The sequence below is a fragment of the Megalobrama amblycephala genome, linkage group LG17 (genome assembly GCF_018812025.1).
Source record: "Megalobrama amblycephala isolate DHTTF-2021 linkage group LG17, ASM1881202v1, whole genome shotgun sequence".
Classification (NCBI taxonomy): domain Eukaryota; kingdom Metazoa; phylum Chordata; class Actinopteri; order Cypriniformes; family Xenocyprididae; genus Megalobrama; species Megalobrama amblycephala.
The window spans coordinates 12,959,698-12,985,008 of record NC_063060.1 but is presented as its reverse complement, the minus strand read 5'-3'; the positions used below and the strand labels follow the sequence as shown (position 1 = coordinate 12,985,008).

The window sequence follows — 25,311 nt, the reverse complement described above, 5'->3', positions numbered from 1 at the left end:
TAACTGTTTCAGTATCCATTTTACAAAATACACAAGATTCAGAAAGATCAGTTTTATCTTTTATTTACGCTGATGTTTAACTTGCATTACTACGTCATCAGACTTCCCAGCCTGTCGGGGGCGCTCCCGATATTACAACATCCCTTTTTTCCGTAAATGTCCCTTAAAAACTCTTTCCCCCCGTACCTACTTAATGTAATAAACGCTTAATACATATGCAGAATGTTCCCCCAGATCTGAAAGTAATGGAGAGCTGCCAATAGAGGGTGGGGTGTCTGAGGAGAGGTGTTCTCACTGCACAAAAAGGTTATGTCGTAAAGCAGAATGTCGTAAACCAGGTGCGGAGAGGGGCCTGGTATGGGGAGGAGGGGTAATAGAGGGGGGAGAGGGGGCTCACTCCGCGAGGCAGCGTTTAGACACAGTGCAAAAATCATGGCGGATGGCCCCAGGTGCCAGCGCAGAAAACAGACACAACCACGACGCAACAACGGTGAGTCCCGCAGGCTGAAATCAGATCACGCGCAATAGAACGAAAGGCAGAAAAGTTGTTTTCAATTTGTTTTTCTACCTTTAGAGTAGTTTAATGACGACTTCTGGAGTTGTGGAGTATGGGAGTGGACTGGGCACCGTTATACCTGAGTCTGCCCGGACCGTTATACGGAAGGACGCGCGTCTCGTGCACTAGCTGCGTGTGCATTAAACACAACTGAGTATCTAAGCGTTCGTCCTGATCAGAAACTTGTGGCATTGAGTGAATCAAATAGTGCTGTACTCAATCAAAACCAGAGTATTTGCTGCTTTTAAAGCAGAAACCTTTATTTACATTTAATAAGGGCTTCTTGACAGTTTTCGGTACTGTAACTCCATCCTAATTTGCTCACAAATCTAATAAAACACTTAAAGGCACAGTTCATCCCAATATCTTTATCATTTAACTAACATGTTGTTTTAAACGTATGTTTACGACCGGTTCAGCAGAATGACAGTCTCATTCACTTTTATTGTAAAAGATGTAATAAAAGTGACTGGTGACCAAGCCTGTCAGTCCCTAACATTCATCCTAACATCTCTTAGAAATAATGACAGAATATTAATTGTTGGGTGAACTGTCTCTTTAAGAGCGTCCAGTACTGAATCTTAAAATCGATGGTTTGCTTGCCATCTCTTTAGCTGAATGTTATTTCTAGATTTTACAAGTTAATATTTTTTATTTAATTAATAGCAAATAGCAATATACCGCATTATTAAAAAAAATCGTTAAATAGCTTTCAACATTACCTCAAGAGTAAAAAGTGTTACAGTCTGCATAAAAATGCTACCCTATAATTTAATCAGTAAGATCTAACATCTTGTTTATTAATTTTAAAGTAGCTATATATTGCTTTAATCCACTTTACTCTTATCTAAACATCCACGTCCAATATCGCACTAACTGGATGTTGACTTCTGGTTCGGCGTCGCTTTCTCTTTAAATAACCTTTCTTGTAATCCGGTAATAGTACAGTCCGCCGTGCAGTTATGAGCACCGTGCTACCTTTTCCTGTGCGTGCGTGCGACAACAACGAGCGCGGATCCGCTCGCGACGTAACACGCTCAGGAGCCGTCAACGTGTTTACCTGAACGGTGAGAAGACAACGGAGCGAGCCAATGTCCTCTTTTACCGTTCATCACACTCCTCGCGTGTCCAGAGCAGTGATTGCACAGACGCTGGAAGGGAATCGGTGTGTGAAACGCGATCTGCCCGACAGAAGCGCGAGAGAGGCGGCCAGCACACTCTACGGCAAATGGCAACTTGTGCAGGTAGAGAGAAGATGGTGTTTGATTGCAGACGTGCATATGTCGAGCGCATCGCTCAGATCGATGACCTCTTTTATCTCGCTTTCATCCACTATAGAGTGATATTTCGCTGTATGCTCATTGCTAGAACGCAGATTGTTTTGTTTATGTTTTTATTTCCGCGCAGGAGTTTAGTTTTAGCGGCTGTAGAGTGGTTGGGAAAGAAGGATTTCGTGCATAAGGTGGTTGTTAGAGGTGCTGTCCGTCGTATTACCGGCCAGAAGTCAAACAGGTCGTTTTTTCCGTAAGGTATTTATGTAATGGCGGTGTGGACCGTTATTTGCTGCAGTGAGGGCGGGGCGGCTGCTCTCGTATGTCGGAGACGAGCCAGGTAGGATAGGTGACGAAACACCTACATAGGTGCTTTCATTGGCATTTTTTAGTAATTGTACTATTTTAACATAATATATAAACGCGTTTTAAGCTGTTTTATAACATTAACCATTTACAGTTTCTTTGTAAGGAAACAAAGGTAGTCTTTTCAGGTCCAGAGAGTCGCTGATTCACTGTGTCCGTCCTTACAGAGCGAATTTACACTGTTTCATCCCTATCAAACATGTTTTGGTATGTTCCGGTTGTTCTGTGCGATATGAAATTATTAAATATTATAAGAATACACAGCGAATACGTTTTTTTTTGGCGCGGGCGGATGTATTGTGTGAGGAACGGGTGGTGTGACGTAAGCACTAGGAGGAGCGCGCGGCGCGCACTGATGCTGCTCTGACTTTTATTTTCGTTCTTCGTGTCGCTGGTTCTCGCGCTTGACATGTTCACGAGGCCTTACGACCTTAAGGGCGTTAACTGCACGGAAATGAGGTCACACTGTGGTTTTCATTGGTCCAGTTACTCAGCCTCATCATGTTTTTTAGAGAAATGTCTCTGTGGCATCAGCTGTCATGTATGTGTCTGTCTGCTTGTGTTTGTTTGCTGATTTGTGGGGAATATCAGTGCCTGCTTGCAGAATGTGTGAGTTAATGTTGGTAAGAAGCACATGAGATTACAAGTGTATGTTTTACATATTACACTTGCTTGCACATCTCAAATGAGATACAGAAAGACAGAAAATGACAGTCAGATAGTAGTTGCTTTGAGATTTTGGTAACACTTTATTTTAAGGTAACAGAGTTACATGTTACTACATGTATTTATTAAAGTAATAACAGTAAATTATGCATACTTACAAGCAACTAAGCCTAAACCAAACCCTAACTGTAACTCTATAGTAAGTACATGTAGTTAATTAATATTACACAGTACTTTTTTGAGTAATTACAATGTAACTACATCATCTTAAAATAAAGTGTAACTGAGTTTTAGTAACCCAAGGTATATTTCAGAAAACATGAAGGTTGTGCTTTGAAATAGAGCACATTTTTCCCCATGCTTATTCCTCCTGGCCGTTTCAGTCAACCTTTGACCTCTGAAGCCACACATGTTATCATTTATCTGTTCTTTCTGGATTCTTGTTTTTAGAACTGACCGTCTGTTTCATATTCTTAATAGCTATATATATGTAGTGTATCTTTACATTTTAAATGGATATCATTGTATCATTTTATATAAATGAAATATATACATGTACACACACACACAGATACATATATATATATATATATATATATATATATATATATATATATATATATATATATATATATATATATATATATGTATAAATATTATGAAATAGTTTTATGGTAATTTGGTTAGTAGTAGTAGTCTTTTTATTTCAAACTTGAGTTATTAAAAGAAAAAGACAAAAATAACAAAATATATATTGAAAAAAATAAATCAATAACATAATAAACAAGACCAAAATTTAAACATAATAATACTCACTCAACTCAATATTGTCTTGTCAATATTATTACTATATTTCAGAAAGATTAGAATATCTAATATATCTAATTATGAAGAGGTGAGATTAATTCAATGTTCAAAACAATACCAAAAAAGCCCTAAATGTCAACTTACATTTATAACAATAGAGTATATTGTAATGCACAGTATGTGTTGTAAAGGTATGGTGTTAATGTATGTATGCATGGAACAAGCAAAAACAATACAAACACCTGTAGCACTGAGCTCTTCTCACACTTCCCTGTTGATGGAAAAGGGATATGGGCATTAAAGAGCTTTTCACATTTCACTCCATGTTTGTGGGGGGCTTGTGACTGCTGGGCATCTCTTTTTGCATGCTAATCTCTCCCAGTGGTTTGCCGCCTCTTTGTACGGTGGGGGAAAGTTTCTCAGGGTGAAGAGGAGGCCTTTTCTCTTTCTTTTTTTAGGGTGGGGGAGGGTTGGGTTGGGACTTGTGTTTGTGTGATCGAAAGAAGCAGAAATATGTTGGTGAATAAGTTTACATGGATATGAAAAAGGAAAGTTGTTTAATTGGTCTCACGTGGCTCGTACAGTGTGTGTACAAGAGGGCTCTTATTAACCTAAAGACCTGGGAGAAACAAATCTCAGGTGACCACTGCTCCCAAGTGAATCTAAATTGATTATGTCCCAACACACACATACACACACACTACACTTACTGCATTACATGCCTAAGTCTGTCTCTCTCTATACATACACACACACACACACACACACACACACACACACACACACACACACACACACATACACTTTTATACAATTGAGTTCATAAGTTTGCATGAATCCGCAAGATTTTTATCAAAATATTAACTGAAATGACAGAACTCATTCTGTTATCTTTTGGTTTGTAACTTCCTTTATGACTTTTTTGTGACTTTCTGAAGGCCAGTACTATATTTAAAGGTGCCCTAGAATTAAAAATTGAATTTACCTTGGCATAGTTGCATAACAAGTGTTCAGTACATGGAAAAGACATACAGTGAGTCTCAAACACCATTGTACATAAACACCTTCTTATATAAATCTCATTTGTTTAAAAGACCTCCGGAAAACAGGCGAATCTCAACATAACACCAACTGTTACGTAACAGTCGGGATCATTAATATGTACGCCCCCAATATTTGCATATGCCAGCCCATGTTCAAGGCATTACACAAGGACAGGACGTCTGGATATGCACAGCTGAATCATCAGACTAGGTAAGCAAGCAAGGACAATAGCGAAAAATGGCAGATGGAGCAATAATAACTGTCATGATATTTTTAGTGATATTTGTAAATTGTCTTTCTAAATGTTTTGTTAGCATGTTTCTAATGTACTGTTAAATGTGGTTAAAGTTACCATCGTTTCTTACTGTATTCACGGAGACAAGACTGTCGTTATTTTCATTTTTTAAACACTTGCAGTCTGTATAATTCATAAACACAACTTCATTCTTTATAAATCTCTCCAACAGTGTGTAATGTTAGCTTTAGCCACGGAGCACTATCAAACTTCATTCAGAATCAAATGTAAACATCCAAATAAATATTATACTTACGCGATTAGACATGCTGCATGACGAACACTTTGTAAAGATCCATTTTGAGGGTTATATTAGCTGTGTGAACTTTGTTTAAGCTGTTTAAAGGTCCCATTCTTCGTGATCCCATGTTTCCAACTTTAGTTAGTGTGTAATGTTGTTGTTAGAGTATAAATAAAATCTGTAAAATTTTAAAGCTCAAAGTTCAATGCCAAGCGAGATATTTTATTTAACAGAAATAGCCTACAATGAACGGCCTGTTTGGACTACATCCCTCTACTTCCTTCTTTAATGACGTCACTAAAACTGTGTTTTGACTAACCTCCGCCCACAGGAATACACAAAAAAGGGGGCGTGGTCTTGTTGCGCTCCCACGGAGAAGAGCAAGAGTTGCGTTTGTAAAGTGTGTTTGTCGCCATGTCGTCGAAACGCTGTTATTTTCATCCCGCAGTCCAATCACCTTTGTTTGGCCTTCCCAGGGACGCTGTACTTAGAAATCAGTGGTTACAATTTATGTTTAACTCGGTTCCCGAAAATTATAATCCACATGTTAAACTATGTGCAGCACATTTTACTGAGGACAGCTTCCTCAATCTCAGTCAGTTTAATGCCGGATTCGCACAAAGATTATTTTTGAAAGATGGAGCAGTTCCCTCTTTGTCTGGAGAAGGCGTTGTTTGTGGACCACAACCGGTAAGTGCATTTTATTATTTACGTTGGTGCGTTTAACAGTTTCTGTAACTTATCACACAAAGGGCAACGCTGTTTAGCTTTGTTAACTAGATGGCAATTGAAACTTATCCGACCAAAACTTTTAAAAAGTGTAGTAATTCAACCGGACACCATCGATTGTTGGTGTTTGTTATGATCAGTTTAAATTATTTGTTGATTATATCTGTTGTTTACTGTTTAACCACATGCTGGTTTAGCTGCAGCCACGCGAATCATTGTTCTATGTTTAGGCCTATGTAACGTTACCTACTGTAAATAAACAGCTTACCATTGTGACACATCCTGTAAAAGACGTGTTTGCACAGGTTCTACTCGATCCTCTTCATCTATGTTCTCCGGGTCTGATTCCGGCTCAAATTGATAGGGTTAAATTAAAGACATGTTTACAATAACACTGAGCGCGTGCATCTCCCCGTTATGGTAAGAGGCGTGACCTTTCCGGGCAAGGAGCGCTAAGCTGCTGTCGAATCACAACACAGGAACCGCTGGCACAATCAGAACTCGTTACGTATTTCTGAAGGAGGGACTTCATAGAACAAGGAAGTCATCAGCCCGTTTTTATGACAGTGGAAACAGCGGTATACAGATAAGTAAATTATGTGAAAAATACTGTGTTTTTTTACACGCGAAACATGAACACATGTTATATTGCACACTATAAACACAATCAAAGCTTCAAAAAACCACGAAGAACGGGACCTTTAAGGCAAGTGCGAGCTCGGGGGGCGGGGAGCATGAGAATTTAAAGGGGCCGCAGCCTGAATCGGCGCATATTTAATGATGCCCCAAAATAGAAAATGAATTAAAAAAAATCTATGGGGTATTTTGAGCTGAAACTTCACAGACACATTCAGGGGACACCTTAGACTTATATTACATCTTTTGAAAACACGTTCTACGGCACCTTTAAAAAAATATTTATTTTGTATATGTATTAATGGAGTTTATAAATTTAGACAAGAGGGTGCAAACTCATGTTCAGCACACAGCTATATATAAACTCATACTGTACATCGATCTAAAAATATTTTTTATCAGATATCAGTAATAAACTATCATTCCAAAATATTATTATTGTATTATTAGAGTATTATTACAGTGTTGAAAAAGGTGTGCTGCTTCATATTTTTGTAGAAACTGATTTTTTCAGGATTATTTGATAATAGAAAGTTCAGTTGAACTGCATTTATTTAAAAATAAATCTTTTGTAAAATTAAATGTCTTTAGTGATACTTTTTTGATCAATTTAATGGTCTTTGCTAAATTTGTTAATTTCTTCATGATATATTTACACACACACAACACACACACACACACACACACACACACACACACACACACACACACACACACACAAATACATGTAAGTTTATTGCTGACATCAGTTTTTTTTTATGTTTATCGGCAGATCAAATTGATCCTCTTTTAACTACTGCTGCTAAAGACATATACACATAGAAACACAGAAATTCATGTGCTTGTTTATAATTAATGCACTTTTTGGTTTATTTGTTTTTAGTTGCTTGTCCTTTAGGATATCAGGGTGATCCTAATCTGTATTCTCTTGTGTGAAGTCAGAGCGTCTGTATGTGTGTGTGTGTGCGTACACATATGGTGGCAGGTGCACTCTATATCGAGCCAAATCACCACATCCCAGGAAATGTCACATGAAATGGAGGTTGCCATGGTGACCTGATTGTGTTGATTATGAGGTCACACTGGAACAGTTCTACCTGCCAACACTGTCTGTCGCTCAGGTGGTGCATTATAACCCCACCCATAAAGGCAGCACAAGTGTATGTGTCCTTTAACACGCACCCAAAAATGAAAACATCATTTACTCACCCTGCAAACCTGTATGACTTTATCCTGTGGAACACAAAAGCAGATATTCTGAAGAATGTCCATGCTGCTTGTTTCCATATAATTAACTCATGTCATTTTCTACATTAAAAGTCTTCTGATACAATGGACCTTAGTCAGGTTAGATGCCATATTGAATTTTATGCCGATGAAAACAAGGCTGTGAGGGACAGTCTTTACAATGGCACAAGTGACTGTATAAAGGGTTTGAATCACGCAAGTGCTATCCTGACTGTAGGTCTGTAGCTTTGTGTAAAGAACAGACAGAAATTTACAGTTTTGTCAGTACGAGTCTCTCTATTGCCACGCAAAGCTGTAGTATGGTTGCATGGACCAGTTTTTTTTATGTCAATTAGGTACTTTATGATACTATGGTATAAATAACTGAAATGTAACTGTTAAGTTGACCATGAAAGGACAGGTCTAGGAAGCATCAATCTTTTTTTTTTTTTTAATGATGAGATCCACCATACTGATTCAGAGACGATCACACAAGCTCCTCTCACTGCAACAATAAATTAATTTTGGCAATTTCAAATTTATTTTTGTTAGAGGCAAGACTGATTTCAGCTGTCCAAGGGATGGGACAGATTTTCAGCAGTGATCAGAATCTGCTGTGAGAACAGAGAAGTTTTTTGAAGGAATTTTCCATCTGTATGGCAGAAATTCATAATTTCCATTTCTGGCATGCACAGGTATGTGAAATGACTACGTACAGGTCATTTCAGAGAACAGAAACTGTAAACGGGAACTTTTTTTTTTTGCACAATCAGATCACTTTTACATCACTTCCTGTTGACATCCTCAAATTCTGCCAGTAGAAGAAACCAGCTCCCTAGAAACCAAGCACGTTTAAATCTGTGTATTCAAAAACACAAATTTGACACATGCACATCTGGAAATGTTCTTTGTACAAGCACGCACGCACACACACACACACACACACACCCCAGAGATGAGTTTTCCAGTACCTCATATTTTTAAAACTACAGCTCTTGGATTTAGCAAAAGGATTGATATGTAAAAATCTGTGCATCTGCGCAAACATACTATTAAAAACACTTTTAAACCCTGCTTGTCTTTCCTTTCTCCATCGTGCCTCTGATGATGTCACACAGCAGGTAAAAAGCTTTTCTGGGCTGCAGGAAACTGATCTAAAATTAGATGAATCTCACTTCCTGTCTTTAGGGCACAAATTCTACCTTTATTGTATGCGTGCACATATTAGTGCATCAGGGATGTGTGTGTGTGCGCATGTTTGACTGTGTGAACTCTTTATTTTCCCAAGAATACATACTTTCGGGTTTACAGTCATTTAAAAAAAATAAAAAAAAATCACAGATGTTACTGATTACAGAGACATCACCTCTTGAACAGAACAAATAAATCTGTTTGCAAACATGTCCACGTGTTTTAACAGCATCAAATATGGCTAATAGTTTAAAGAGAGTATGAATATCACTGTTAATTTGCCTTTGGAAACATCTGTGATCCGAAACTGAATAGGCTATTCTCTCTCTCTCACGTAGTGAGGAGTTTTAGCAGTGTGCCGGAGGCGACCTCAGATTCAGATGATGAAGACAAACTGCACATTGTAGAGGAGGACAGTATTGCTGACGATCCTGACCAAAAGTCCTCAGTATTCCAGCTCAAAGCAGCACGGCAGCTCTCTGACACATGCATACAGGACGGTGAGTAAACAAACAAAAAAAAAAATCAAGAGATTAGAAACTTAATGCATTTATTTTGGTTAGTTCAATTAAGCTTTGAAATGAAACACCAAGTTTTCAGAAACAAATGCAGTTGTAACCTAAATATTTGAAGTATTTATGTAATAGACTAAGATTAAGGATGACTGATGTTTGACAGTTAACCTTACCACAGTGTAACAATCAGTCTGTCGGTTGAGTTACACGAGTTGAAAATGAGGTCAGATTAAAAACTCCCAACCTCACAAACAACAGGATTAAAGTGAATAAATGAAGTTTATTTAAAATATTCACATAAAACTTAGAACAACACAATAAAAAAATAACTTTAAAACTTTAAATTAAAAAAACTTTAAAAGCGTGGAGTCCATTTGCACCATACCATAAAACAATCCATAAGAAGCCTAGAGTGTTGTCAGTCCCAATGTGAAAATGTCCACCAGTGTATATACAATAAACACAAGTGATAGTCCAATAAAGTACGATGAGGCTTTCTGGAAAGGTAAGTACCTTAGACTCCACAGTCTAGCAAGTTGGTGATAACCAGTTGGTCGTTGTGTTTGAGACCCCTGTTTGACTGCCATGCTGCCTGGTTGTGGCTAGAAGGGATACAGCTACGGCTGGAAGTGACACAAAATGTTGCCATAAAACAATAAATTACATTAGCTACTTAACAGATTGTGTTTTATTAATGTCTACACCTACCCCAACCCTAAACCTACCCTTATAATACAGTAATTAATTGTTGTTTAGCGTGACAAAAATGACGCAATATTGATGTGAACATGCCGAGTAAGCCCCGGTAGGACAATCTGGCCTTGGCTGTATCCCTTTCTAGCCCCAACCATGCTACCTCCGTTATGCTGGCTTCCAGTCATGTGATCACTCAGCATGGCCTTAGTGCTGTGACACACAAAGCCATTGGTCAGCCATCGGTGAGTGTCTGTCAGGCTAGATTTTGCTGTTTTTCACTTCAGCGGGAGTTTGCCCAATTCAGCATGTTGAATCGGCATCAGGGCCCGTCGGTGAGAGAAATCGCTCTGATTGGCTGTTCAGTTTAGCGAGTGGCACAGACAGAAGGCTGTTCTAATTTTACTTCATCTTACCAAAGCATTCCTATAAGCAAATATTTTTATAACAAGAGTCACCTAGAATGAAGGAAGTGATCAGCATGATTGATCTTCACAGTGGTAAGCTGGCTCTGCTTTGCTTATGCTTTTGAATATCTGCAGTCCTAGTTTCGGTTTCCCATTTTAAATGACAAATATTGACTATTGATAAATGCAGGTGCAGAACACACATGCTAGTTGACAGTCGCCTACAGTCCTTTTGGCATGTTCAAGTGCAGCTTTTTGGCCCAGATGCAGCCAACACGAGGCAACAACAACAACAGTCCGCTTTTGTCACCGCTAGTTCTTTGACATCGACTTGCCTTTATTGGTACAGATCTAGTATTTACTGCAGTCATCACTGCAAAGGTAAACTCTTCCCCTTATAGGAGTATGGGTTCAGGCAACAGGAAGTGACCTTTCTGAAAGTTCATTGTAAAAAAAGAATTTGAACAAAACAATGAAGTAATAGATTTGTTTTTTTCTTTCAACAGATGGCAGCCTGGGGCCAGATGCTTTAATACAAGAAATAAGGGTCAAAGGTCAGTTTAGTGCAACACATTTATTTTTAAATTAATTTCATAGGCTTTTACACTACGCGACTTTTGTCTCAACTTGCAATCTGGATGAGTTGACACTAGTTGAGCCAGTCTGAAAATTTTGGGCAGGTGGAGTTGACAGATTTCACACAAAATTGAGTAGTGCATGATGGGCACAGACTCCAATTGTTTTAGCTTCAGACTGTGATTCCGTCTGGTCAGAGGATAACCAAACAGGTTTGATATTTTGAGCCAATTTTAGAACACATATTGTTTTCATTTGTCACACATCTCTTAGAAACAAGGCACATTTCCACATGAGTTTGTTGTGTTCAGAACAAGTTTTTCTCTGTAACCATGTGAAGTCAGAAAGTGTATTCCAGTCGTAAGGCAGGACAGCAAGACATAAAACAGAAACAACAGGAAGAAAGAAACAGGTGATGGGATCAGAATATACCACACAAGTTTATAGTTTCAAACTCAGGTTGCCATGCTTGTCATGGAAAGATCTTGAAATTATTTTGGTAAAGGGAAAAATAGTTGGACTGTGAGAGTGTGTTAGGCTAGAATGGCTGGATCAGGTGTGTGTGAGATCATTTTTCTCTCTCAGGCCGTTATTCATTCGTAATGTGTCACATGGTCCTTACGGGCCTCCATAGCACATAGGCGTGGGCCTTACTGGCCCACTTCCCGGTCAAATATTAATACACTGTAGTATTATAAAACTGCTATGTTACTATTCAACATACAAATTCAGTATCACTGTATGTCATTCTGTTTCATTTAATCCAATGTGTGTTTCACTTGAGGCCACAGGTTGTTTTTTGTCTTAAATTCGGTTGTATTAAATTTAAGGCCATAAAAAGCCTTAAATATCCTAAATGGTATGAGAAAATTCTTAATTATTATTTCATGAGGACTTAAATTTAGAGACAGGGTTAGCCCTAACCCTAACGATATTGCTTAATGTGAATATTAAACCTCAAAAGGCTATGACTTAGAGTTGTCAAAAGTAGTACCTTTTCGGTACTGAAATTTTAGAAATGTGACACTTTGAGCAGATTCGTAAACACCTCTGATTGGCCATTGTTTTCACGTCTCATCGGATATGTCTGTGATTGGCTTCAATGATCAACGCTGTAAAAATGTTGTAAATAGTCATCAATGACGCTTCTCACCAAGGTCTTACAGAGCTATACATGGGAGAGTTTGAAGGCAGGCGTCTATCACGAACCATTCCGCTGATGACGCCTGCTTTCAAACGCTCCAGCTCCTGCTTTCAAATTCAAACACTTCCATGTGCTTTCAAGCGCTGCCATGTGTTGATTATTGTAGCCAATCACAGACATATCCGATGAGCATGTAAAAACAATGGCCAGTCAGGGGTGTTTACGAATCCGCTCATACTGTTAATGAATTATGACAATGTTTACCTTATGGTGATTATATCATACCTGCAAAATAGTAGCATTTCTAAAAAGTGCAACTATGTTGTATATAGGAGATACCAGGGTAACCTCTATATTTCTGCTGTACCTCTATAAGCACCACATACTGTCAGAGAGTGAAATTTCATTTTCATTTATTCAGTGGATCAAAAATAAGCTAATATGCATTCTAAAAATCTATATATACACACTGTGAAGTTGTTTAGATTCTCACTGTTGCAGTCATTTTATGGTTTGGTTGCTCTATCCCACATAAATGGCATTTTATTTATGCATGTCTTAAAAAAAGGTCTTAAAATGCCTTGAATGTGATTTTAAAAACCCTGAAGATACCTTGTTTTTGTACATCACCATATGTGTATGTTTCAAACAAAAAATGCAAATATATTTAATGCTGAAGCAGAAGCTGTTTGTGTGTATTTGTGTGTATTTTAGTTGATCTAATCTGCCTGTGTGTGTTTGAAAGAGGAGTGTGTCACTGATGAGGAGGACGGAGCTGATAATGAAGTGGCCGGTGAGGAAAAGCAGACGGAAACAGAGCGTATTTACTCAGATGCCCAGGAGGAGCATCAGAGAACACCAGAGCGAGGGGTCCATGATGAGAATGGTACCAATCCAGTTTTTTGTCTTTTTTTTTTTTAAATCAGCTTTTCCTCTACAGCTGAATGCATAAATTGATTATGACTCTCTGTCAGGTACTCCTGATGCATTCTCCCAACTGCACACCTGTCCTCACTGTTCCCGTGGTTACAAGCGTCACACGTCGCTGAAGGAGCACATTAAACTACGGCATGAAAAGAGCGAGGACAACTACTGCTGCTCCCTCTGTAGCTACACCTTCACCTACCGCACGCAGCTCGTCCGTCACATGACCGCACACAGACATGTTCGAGAGCAGGTACAGCAGAGAACTCACACCTTCATGATGTTCACACCTCTCTGGAGGAAATGGCACAGACTTTTGTTCACAGTCACATGTTGACTCAAACTACTTTGAAGAAACAAACTTTTTCCTGTCTCTTTTCTCAGCGGACTATTTCTCAGTCAGGCGGAAACAGAAAGTTTAAGTGTACAGAATGCTCCAAGGCCTTCAAATACAAACATCACCTGAAGGAGCACCTGCGCATCCACAGCGGTCAGTTGCCAGCCACGGCAGAAATGATTCTGATATAACCCTAGTTAATGTCTTTGTAAATCCAGGTTAAACCCACGTTAGGATAAGGGTTCATTTTCAACACCAGTTTTAAACCTTGGTTTTGAAACCCTGTTCCAGAGAAGGGTTAACCTTTTTAGCAGATTTTATACAGTAAGCGATTGTTATAGAGAATTGGATCACCAATTGTGATATTTAATTTATTTAATATTTATTATCTTTGTACAGTCGCAGACACTTTCACACAGTTTAGTTTCAAAGGGAAGCAACTAAAAATATTGAACAGTGACAAGAGATATATTTACAAGTGCAGAGACTTTTTTTTTGTATGCTTTGGGGGAAAAAAGGCCTGTTTGCACATCAGAGTAAAAAAATTAGAAGAATATATTATTTTTTAATTATGAATAATTATGAAATAAAGTAATTTAAAAAAAAAAAAGTAAAGAAAAAAATAATTTAAGTTACATTGTGAGATAAAGTTGCAAATGTGTGTTTGTTTTTCTCTGAGGGCTTCCATAATACCTTTAATAAAGTTAATAATTCTGAAATATGCAAATTAAAACATAGTTCATTTATTTGATCAAAAATAGTCAAATAAATTAATTGTGAAATATTATTACGTTTTAAAATAACTAAAATAATTTCCTATTTTAATATATTTTAAAATGCAGTGCACAAGCTGAATTTTCCGCATCATTACTCCAGTCTTCAGTGTCACATGATCCTTCAGAAATCATTCTAATATGCTGATTTGTTCCTTAAAGTTGCCCTAGAACGTTCTTTCACAAGATGTAATGTAAGTCTAAGGTGTCCCCTGAATTTGTCTGTGAAGTTTCAGCTCAAAATACCCCATAGATTTTTTGTAATTAATTTTTTTAACTGCCTATTTTGGGGCATCATTGACTATGCTCCGATTCAGGCTGCGGCCCCTTTAAATCTCGCGCTCCCTGAACCCCGAGCTCTCGACTATAATACAGTGCATAAACAAAGTTCACACAGCTAATATAACCCTCAAATGCATCTTTACAAAATGTTCGTCATGCATGCTGCATGCATGCTTCGTTTTATGTGAGTATAGTATTTATTTTGATGTTTACATTTGATTCTGAATGAGTTTGATAGTGCTCCGTGGCTAAAAGCTAACATTACACACTGTTGGAGAGATTTATAAAGAATGAAGTTGTGTTTATGAATTATACAGACTGCAAGTGTTTAAAAATGAAAATAGCGACGGCTCTTGTCTCCGTGAATACAGTAAGAAATGATGGTAACTTTAACCACATTTAACAGTACATTAGCAACATGCTAACGAAACATTTAGAAAGACAATTTACAAATATCACTAAAAATATCATGTATTCATGGATCATGTCAGTTATTATCACTCCATCTGCCATTTTTCGCTATTGTTCTTGCTTGCTTAACTAGTCTGATGATTCAGCTGTGCACAGATCCAGACATTAATACTGCCTGCCCTTGTCTAATGCCTTGAAGATGAGCTGACATATGCAAATATTGGGGACGTACATATTAATGATCCCGACTGTTACGCAACAGTCGGTGTTATGTTGAGATTCGCCTGTTTTTCGGAGGTCTTTTAAACAAATGAGATTTACATAAGAAGGAGGAAACAATGGTGTTTGAGACTCACTGTATGTCATTTCCATGTACTGAACTCTTGTTATTCAACTATGCCAAGGTAAATTCAATTTTTGATTCTAGGGCACCTTTAAGAAATATTTTTTTATTATCATCAATATTGAAGACAGTTGTGCTGCTTAATATTTTTGTGGAAACCATGGTACATCTTTTTCAGTTCCTTGAGGAAGAGAAAGTTCAAACTTACTTTTGAATTGACTACATATACTTTTCTAATCCATAATCTTCTTTATCTCTGTTTTTATACAGGTGAGAAGCCATATGAATGCTCTAATTGTCGAAAGCGTTTCTCTCACTCGGGGTCCTATAGCTCTCACATCAGCAGTAAGAAGTGTGCGAGCGTGAACAAAGCGGTCAACGGCCTGCCTCGCACACCTGGAGTGACAACGACTCTTACCATTTCTCGCCCAACACGCATCCTTCTGAGGGAGAAGGTGGAAATTACCAACAAGCCTCTGCAAGAGCAGCTCCCCCTGAAACAGATCAAACAGGAGCCTGTTGAACACCAACCCAAATCTGCGCCAGCAACACCTACAATAGCCACCGCAAATACCAACGGAGTCGTGCCTCCGCAAGGTGTCGTCCAAACCTTGGTCCTGCCCACTGTTGGGCTGGTCCAGCCAATCAGCATCAACCTTAGTGACTTACAGAATGCGTTGAACGCTGCGATGGATGGAAGGCAGCTGTTGACTAGTGGCAATGCAAACGGAACCAGTGCTAAAATCGTAGGCCAAGTGCCGGCGCAGACGCAGGCACAAGCTGTCGTGTTGCAGCCACAGCAGGCACAGCCCCAAGTGATCTCCGCCATCTCTCTACCAGTCGTGGGACAAGACGGAAATACCAAAATTATCATCAACTACAACCCCCAGCTAGACTCACAACTCAAGGGGGTAAAAGTGAACACAATGCAGCCCACCGTGACGCAAACCGGTACGGCGCAAGCTAAATCTACAGCTTCTAACATCACACAGCCAAACGTGGTCCAGGTTAATTCAGTACAGTCCAACTCGACTGAAACCCAAACATCAGGTACACCAAAACCTACACAGGTAAACATCATTAAACCAGTCCAAAGCAAACCGCCATCTATCATCAAGATAACCCCTGCACAGGCCGCCAGGTTGGTCCAAGCTCGGGCGGCACAACCTAAGCTCACCCAGCAAACCTTACTACTAGTAAGGAGGGCAGATGGGTCGCAGAGCCTCGTGGTTCGACAAATACCTGTCGCCAATCCCAACACGCAGGGCACCGAGATGAAATCAACCCCAGACAAGACTACAAACACACCACCAGAAGACAGAAAGGAGACAACTGAAAATACCAGTTCGCTGGAGGATAATTGTGAACAACAAAAACTGACTGCACCACCAGAAATCAAAATCAAAACCGAACCAGACTCTCCATCCAAGGTCGAGACCGATATGCAGAATGAAGGAGAGAAAGAAGAGATGAAGACAGATGGAAATAAAGAGGAAGGGAAACAAACAACAGCAACAACTGATGCAGTCACTCACTCTGGAACAGTTCACAGTGGCGTCGCCTGCGGAGATAACTTCCATAACTATGCGTCATGTCTGCTTTGTGACAACTCCCCGAATAAACGGAAGCTTGCAGACTCTCAAGACAGTGACGCCAAAGCGTCTCCTACAACTATCTCTCTCACCTCTCTACTGGATAAGGATAAGAGTGGAGCAGCAGAACGCCTCCTTCCTCTTTTGAAGGCCTACAGTCAGAACCCAGAACCTACTGACGAGCAGCTGTCACAGGTTGCCAAGACAGTCAAGCTTCCTCTAGAGGCGGTCAGCAAGTGGTACCAGAAGATGCGCTCTAAAAGGATATTGCTACAGGCTGCAAGCAACCCGAAAAACCACCAAGAAGTAAGTACAAATCATTTTATTTAACTGTAAAATAGAGTTGTCACAATTAGGGCTGTTATGAATACAAATAATTGTGTAATTAAGTAAAAGTCAGCACTAGCCTCAAGTACCTTATTGCTTTTATAAGACGGTTAACCACACAATACAAATATTAAAGCCAAAAATATGTAGCAATGCAACTTTCATGAAGTAAACTTTCCCTAAAAGCCTTCCTTCCCCCTGAAAAAATAGTCCCTGACCGTGAACAGCAACATTAGTTACATTATTATGCCATTAGATTGCGGCAAAGACTGTCTTTATGAGTGTGTCAGTCAGTAGCGAAGATATTTAAATTGAAATACTGTATTGTTGTGAACACTAGGGGTGCAACGGTGCATCTTCCAAATGGAAGTGATTATCCCTATACCCTACTCCCTCTGAAGGGCAAAGCCCTTAAGGCAGGAACACAACAAGCCGACGCAGATGAACTAGTGGCGACGAAAGCAGACTGCGATGTTGGGTCACGTTGGCAGCGTCTGGGTCCAAAGTTGGCCTGACATACCAAACGACGCTCGACAGCCAAGTAGCATGTCCGTTCTGCGCCTGCGCAAGATGAAATGCCTTTCCATACCCACAGGTGGCAGTAGCTGATCGGCCAATCAGAATGATCAGATGGCCCGACGGACAGACAAGCTCGATGCCGATTCAACATGTGGAATTGGCTGAAAAAAAGCTGACGAGGACCAATTTCAGCCGATGGTGTGGAACACTGAGAAAACTTAGTCGGCCGACGAACAAAAACTGCCCGACAGCCAACCGTCCGCTTGGTGTGTTCCTGCCTTTAAAGTGGGGACTTTGAAGTGAGCATGGCACGCGCGTGCCGTATGTAGCCGTTTGGAATGCACTTGGCAAAGGGAGCGGCGTAATTTTATCATTATCTTCAGCTGGGATGTTCCCACGACAATGCAGCAGATGTCGCTGTTTTAACGGCATAATTCTTTTTTCCCCCCTTTTTTTTGCCTAACTGTTGCAAATAAACAACATACATTTTATATTTTGAAGTTAAAATATAAAAAAAGTTATATATATAACTATATATATTAATGTCGTTCCACACCAGTAAAACCTTCGTTCATCTTCAGGACACAAATTAAGACATTTTTGATGAAATCCAATAGGTTTCTTATCCCCAAGAGAAAGCAACGTAATTACTACATTCAAGGTCTGAAATATTAGTAAAGACATCATTAAAATAGTCCACATGACTGCTGTGGTTCAACCTTAATGTTATAAAGCGACAAGAATAATTTTTATGCACAAAAACAAAACAAAAATAACGACTTTATTCAACAACTTCCCGTACTTGTCTCCTATGCTGTTTACATTGTAGACACAGTGCAGAGCTTCCAGGTTCTATGTCAGAATGCCGACTCAGTATTGGCCAATAATGAGTCGGCGTTCTGACGTAGAACCTGGAAGTGATGCAGTGTATCTAAAACATTGCATCACATATCAGACATGTTAATGCTTTCACTTAATGCACAAAGCAGTTATGTAATGTATCAAGGTTTAAAAAAAAAAAAAAAAAAAAAAATTCTAAGGTGGTCATCAATGATGCTTTTTAAAATGAATGAGTTGTTCCTAAACATGTTGATAATTTCATGATTTCTTGTCTGACCAAGAAAAATACACCATCTGCTGTGACTCAAGAAACAAAGTCAACTCAAGCCACCTGCACTCCCACTCAACCCCTTGATGACACCTCAGCGGACACCCAAAATGAAAGTGCCGCTTCACCCGCCTCCCCTCCAGCCAGTCTCTCCACCGATGATCTCGTCATTGTAAAGACAGAAGACGTAGAGGAGGAGCTGCAGTCTGAACCGCTGGACCTCTCACTCCCTAAGTCCAGCCCCACTCAACCCAGCACCACCACTAAGCTGTCGGTCTCCACCCAAAAGGAACCGCTCAACCTCACCTGCCTCAAAAAGCAACCGTTGCCAGGAAACACCATCTATGTGACGCAGGGCAGCACGGGTCCATTAAACATCGTGTCAGCGTCATTGCCAACTCTGGTTGCCATAGCAGAGCCAGGTGGTGTTCCGTGCATCGGCACTGCAATAACCGGTAACAAACGAACCATCCTCATTCCTCAGCTCACCTACACCTACACCACCAACTCTAGCATCAAGACGCCTGACAGTGTCTCGACAGACACAAAGGGGACAGTGATACTTAACAAATGTCCGGTAAGCACAACAAATACACACAAACATTAAGATCTGCACATACCTTTCTTTATTAACTCTGTGTTTCTCTTCCTCAGAAGGTACCGGACATCGCTTCTGACTCCGTGTCAGGGGTAGAGGACCAGAATGATGAAGATTCACCTCTCATGAAGAAAAGGAGGAAGACTGTTGGTGGCCTGTATGCTTGTGATCTGTGTGACAAAATCTTTCAGAAGAGCAGCTCACTGCTGCGACACAAGTATGAACACACAGGTACGTAAAACCACATGATTTACAGCATTTGGACACTTGAAAAGGTATTAATGTATTATTAGAAAACAAAATATACCTGTAGCTCAACTGGTGCCGCTATCAACTCCAAAGTCTTGGGTTTGATTTACAGGGAAAACAATCCTGATATTAAAAAATAATAATAATAATAATAATAATAATAATAAATGTAGACCTTTATTACTCTGTAATAACCTTACAAACCTTAAGTTGCTCTGGATGCAATTGTCTGCAAAATGTATAAAGTATCAGACATTTGCTGATTGTAAAAAATAGCCGATGATCAGGGACAGCTGTATCCTGCCAATCAAAAAAACAACAACTGCTCAGCCAAAAAAAAAAAAAGGTCATTGTTGGGATTTAAATCGGCAAATACTTAAAGGGTTAGTTCACCCAAAAATAAAATTTCTGTCATTAATTACTCACCCTCATGTCGTTCCAAACCCGCAAGACCTTCGTTCATCCTTGGAACATATATATACATACACACACACACACACAGTATATATATATATATATATATATATATATATATATATATACATATATACATATATACACACACCACAATCTAATACAGTGACATTCATGCATTTTGCAGCCACTATACCTGTTAATTTATACTTTCTTAATGGTAACCTCATCGTATTGCATCATTCCCAGGTAAGCGACCCCACGAGTGCGCGATCTGTAATAAGGCTTTCAAACACAAGCACCACCTGATCGAGCACACGCGGCTACACTCCGGAGAGAAGCCCTACCAGTGTGACAAGTGTGGGAAACGCTTCTCTCACTCGGGCTCTTATTCTCAGCACATGAACCACCGATACTCTTACTGCAAGAGAGACACTCATGAACTGCCAGAACAGATCAGCACCTCCACTCCTCCCTCTCACCTCGACTCAGACGAGAGAGAGAGCGACGCAGAGGACGAGGAGGAGGAGGATGAGGATTTGTCCGCTCTGGACATGAGCGATATCAGAGTGGTGCGAGTAGGAGAGGAATACGAGGATGATGAGGACAGCGGGGGAGAGGAAGAGCAGGATCGAGGACATGAGGAGCAAGAGACTGAGGAAGGAGGAATGGTTATGGAGGTAGAGCTTGGAGATACAGACACTCTGGAGGAGGAAGTCGGGGAAACTGTGGAAACGGAGGATGCTATGGAGATGGAGGAATCGAGGGAGGTGTCAGGCAGTGCAGAGGACACAGTTCTCACTCATAATGAAGAAAACACAGAGATGGCACCCGAGAACTGAAGAATGAACGCTCCTTTTTTCTTTCACTCAAGTGGGACTAATGAAAGAGGCGATGAGCTCTTCATCAAACTAATCGTCGGTTGCTATGGAAACTGTCTCAGCTCTTTACTGTGTATAAAACCCAGGTGTGCCTGATTTACAAAACAATATTTCCTTTTTTTTTTTTTTTTTTTTTTTAAAAGTATTTGAGTATAACAAGGATAAAAGGAGAAACAAAAACTCCAACTCAACTAGACTTCACAGGACTTCAAAGTTTCAGTTGTTTCGCTTGGTTCTGTTACTGATCCGCCCCGGTATGTCGACTTTTCAGTGTTCATGTGTTTTTGTTGCTCTGTACAGCCAGATTTCTATACCTTTATATTTGCCAATGAAGTTTACGAAAATCAGTATTTTAAAGTTTTGAAAAACAAAACTAAATTCTGCACTGCAGGTATAACTGGTTTACTAACTGGGGTGATTCTCACAAAAACTGTCAAGGAGGCTCATATTTCACTCCAATAATCAAAAGAAAAAAAAAATGAAGAAATTATATTTCGCTTGAAGAAAATTCACCCTATTTTTAGGACCATCACAGGCATTATTTTATTGATAATTTAACACACTCCCTTCAATTGTCTATATCATTTGTAAGTATACATTCATTTTAATTTATGCCATAAATTTTAATTCATGATTTTAATAAACAAAAAAGAAAAAAGGATGGTTTTCATTACTATATTACAGTAATGAGAGAACTCGGGCAAAAAATGCTTAATTGTCATGATTATCTGATGCAAAAAAAGCTCAGTCTTTAAATAATACTTTATTTTCTTCATGCAAAATATAAATTTATTTCACCTCTTTATTTTTTTTTTTTAATGTGAAATATGACTTGGGTATTTCTTTGTGAGACTTACCAGATACTTAATGCCTCAAGTTTAAAATACCATTCAGTATTTTTGTCTTGTTAAACAGGCAATCTGTTGGTTGGCATTGCCTCATTTTCCCATCTGATTGTTTGTCTGCCTTATGAAGGAAATTAGATTGCACTTCATTATTAAGAATTAATGATTCAATTTCATATGAGTCATTAATTATGGAAATATTCATAGGAATGCTTATTGTCATTTAACAATTAAATATAATTTAAACTGTTCACTTGTAATGAACTACTCGACTAATCAATAATTCAAATTATATTGTAATTCTATTTAGAGAAAATGTTTTGTATTAAGCACTCCAAAATATTTGTCGGTAACTGTTAAAAAAATGTAAAGCTACTTTTCACAATCATGACACCCTATGAAAACAACAACAAAAAAAACAGTCAGGAAAAATTGATTGTCATTTTAACCTCAAAGGCAGTTTCACCTGTTCATTTATCTTTGTGAAGCTTTATGTTGTAACGTGTCAGTCTGTGTGTATTGGACATGCTCTAAGGAACTGCACACCCACAGCCTTATGCAAGACCGCCAAGCTGTAAGTGCCATTCAAAAATGTTAACATAGTGCTCCACAGTCACACTGGACAATCTAGACTTTAGTCAGCTGGCCAAGATTTTAAAGGCAAATAATATATGTCAACATTGGTCAAAAACCCAACCCAACAGATTTGACAAATTTACAAAAAGATTAAAGTTTGTAACACTGCCCTCTACCTGTGATAATCGAAATGGCGACTTTACAACTTTTCACTTTGCGCTCCTAAAGGTTTTTAGTATTTAGAAAAGTTGTTTTTTCTCTCCTAGCCCACTTTGGTGAAGTATTGCCTATTTAATTTTGGTATTAAAACAAGAAAAAAAAAAGATACAATATACTAAACCAAGTCAAATTTTGAACACAATGCTTTCAAATTAGGCACTTCAATTCAGAAATCCTAAATTGTCCACTTTAGACAACTTTATTCTTCTTTTATTATTCAGTTTGAAATTACAATAGCTTAAACCAAGTAATACACACAAGCCAATTAGTAGTAAGCTAAAGAATGATGAACGATGATTAAAGAAATGTACTTGAAATGTATGAACCATAGGATTGTATGGATAAGGAAACCCATATTCATCATCAACGTGTTCTCTCTGTTATTAAGATTTCCAAGGTGCATGGCTTTATAGACTAAACAAAATCTATCGTACAACAGGAAAATACGGACCGCATGTAATACGACTGTGAAGTGCACGATGAAAGCAGCACTTTGGAAGAGGCGCATAGGATTAATGTTTTAGTTGATTGTGTCTGAGCAGACCTTACAGTATTATTAATTTCAATGTATTTCAAAATGTTTATTCTTTGTGTTTATGCATGTGTATATTGTGTAATACCATCAGTATTATTGTCATTGACAAATGTTTCATTTGTAGAACCTTTTTATATACGTCTTATTTTTGTATTGCTTTATTTATTGCGTGTGTAATACACAATGTTGTAGTTTAACACAATGTATTTTAGATTGAATTTCAGTGCCACGAAGGAGGATAAACCCTGATATACAGTATATAAATCCAACCTCACAGTATTAGTTTTATAACTTCAAGTTATTTTGTAATACTACCACAGAAAGTCAGTCAGGCAGACATTTGCACCCATAGTTTTGTTTTTGTTTTTTTGTTTTTTTCTTAAACCCTACAGCTTCACAGTAATTAATAGTAAATGACCCTTAAACCTGTGATGAAGAGCATGGATTCATGTTGTTGTACTGGTGTTGAAATTGCCATTTTGGAACCAAAATAAGTCAACCCATTTCATCTACATTTGTTTTCATTTGTGCCAACCTTGCATTGTGTGTGTAAATGTCACATTTTTCACGAGGTGATGAACCTACTTGTAAGATTTTTCTTCCTTTGTTTCCTTTTATGATGCCCCATAAAATAAAATGAAGTGAAGCACCAGGTTATTACTTATTCATTCTGATGAAAGCACACTAATATTTAAATGGTTAGTTCACCCAAAAATGAAAATAATATAATTTATTACTCACCCTCATGCCGTTCTACACCCGTAAAAGACCGTTCATCTTCTGAACACAAATTAAGATATTTTTGACGAAATCCGATGACTCAGTGAGGCCTCTATTGCCAGCAATAACATTGAACCTCTCAAGATCCAGAAAGGGATTAAAAACATATTTAAAACAGTTCATGTGACTACAGTGGTTCTACCTTAATATTATAAAGCGACGAGAATATTTTTTGTGCGACAAAAAAAAACTAAATAACGACTTTTCAACAATATCTAGTGACGGCCGATTTCAAAACACTGCTTAGAAGCTTTACGAATCTTTTGTTTCGAATCAGTGGTTCGGAGCGCCAAATCACATGATTTTAGTAAACAAGGCTTCGTTTACAAGATCCAAACCACTGATTCAAAACAAAAGATTCGTAAAGCTTCGAAGCAGTGTTTTGAAATCGGCCGTCACTAGATATTGTTGAAAAATCTTTTTTTTTTTTTGCCGCACAAAAAGTATTCTTGTCGCTTTATAATATTAAGGTAGAACCACTGTATTCACATGAACTGTTTTAAATATGTCTTTAATCCCTTTCTGGATCTTGAGAGGTTCAGTGACATTACTGGCAATAGAGGCCTCACTGAGTCATCGGATTTCATCAAAAATATCTTAATTTGTGTTCCGAAGATGAACTAAGAACATGAGGGTGAGTAATAAATGACAATTTTCATTTTTGGGTGAACTAACCCTTTAATGTTATATCTCATTTTTCCTCAATAGTTGTTATCCAGGAAGATGTTTAGAATTTGATATAAAACGTAGACAAGCCTATAATACATAAAACCTTAAAAAGCAGAAAAGTGATAAAAACCTGTCAGAGCACTGTTAAGTGACACAGCATCCACTGTTTGTGAGGTTATTTAAGTAAAATAGCATTTCACTTAGTTGAGAGTGAAATAAGGGAGTATTAGAAAAAGAAATAAGAGATGCGATGAACAAACTGCATCTAATTCCTCTTTTTTTCTTCCTTGTGTGGTCAGTCTGCATCTTTATCTATAACAATATAATCTGTCATAATATATCAACAGCATTAAAGGAATGTTCTGGGACCAGTCATTTAGATTCTCCCCTCAAAAGCAAACCAAAATAGCATTTACAGTAACAAACTTACAAGAGATATCTGAACCGGAACATTTCTTTATACAGCTTTGATCTAATTCATAATAATCATCAGGTGAAATTAAAGAGTAGGTTCATATACCAGTAGTTAAATTTTATGTGAAAAAGTTCATGCGAACACATGAAA

At 38.4% G+C, this 25,311-nt stretch overlaps 1 protein-coding gene across 4 annotated transcripts; it reads left to right on the top strand.

The window, feature by feature from the left end:
• Window positions 1-372: 372 nt before the first annotated feature.
• On the top strand, window positions 373-23,949 carry zeb1a (zinc finger E-box binding homeobox 1a). 4 transcript variants are annotated; one of them, XM_048162787.1, is made up of 10 exons: window positions 373-490; window positions 9,368-9,529; window positions 11,151-11,198; window positions 13,110-13,250; window positions 13,339-13,541; window positions 13,673-13,778; window positions 15,705-17,332; window positions 18,994-19,557; window positions 19,638-19,809; window positions 20,491-23,949. In XM_048162787.1, the coding sequence occupies exons 1-10, from the start codon at window positions 433-435 to the stop codon at window positions 21,081-21,083; spliced, it is 3,675 nt and encodes a 1,224-aa protein (XP_048018744.1). In that variant the 5' UTR covers window positions 373-432; the 3' UTR covers window positions 21,084-23,949. The 4 variants fall into 4 exon arrangements, with proteins under 4 accessions (XP_048018744.1, XP_048018743.1, XP_048018746.1 ...); XM_048162786.1 differs by having other exon boundaries at window positions 19,635-19,809; XM_048162788.1 differs by lacking the exon at window positions 373-490 and adding an exon at window positions 541-1,800 and having other exon boundaries at window positions 19,635-19,809.
• The last annotated feature ends 1,362 nt before the right edge of the window (window positions 23,950-25,311 follow it).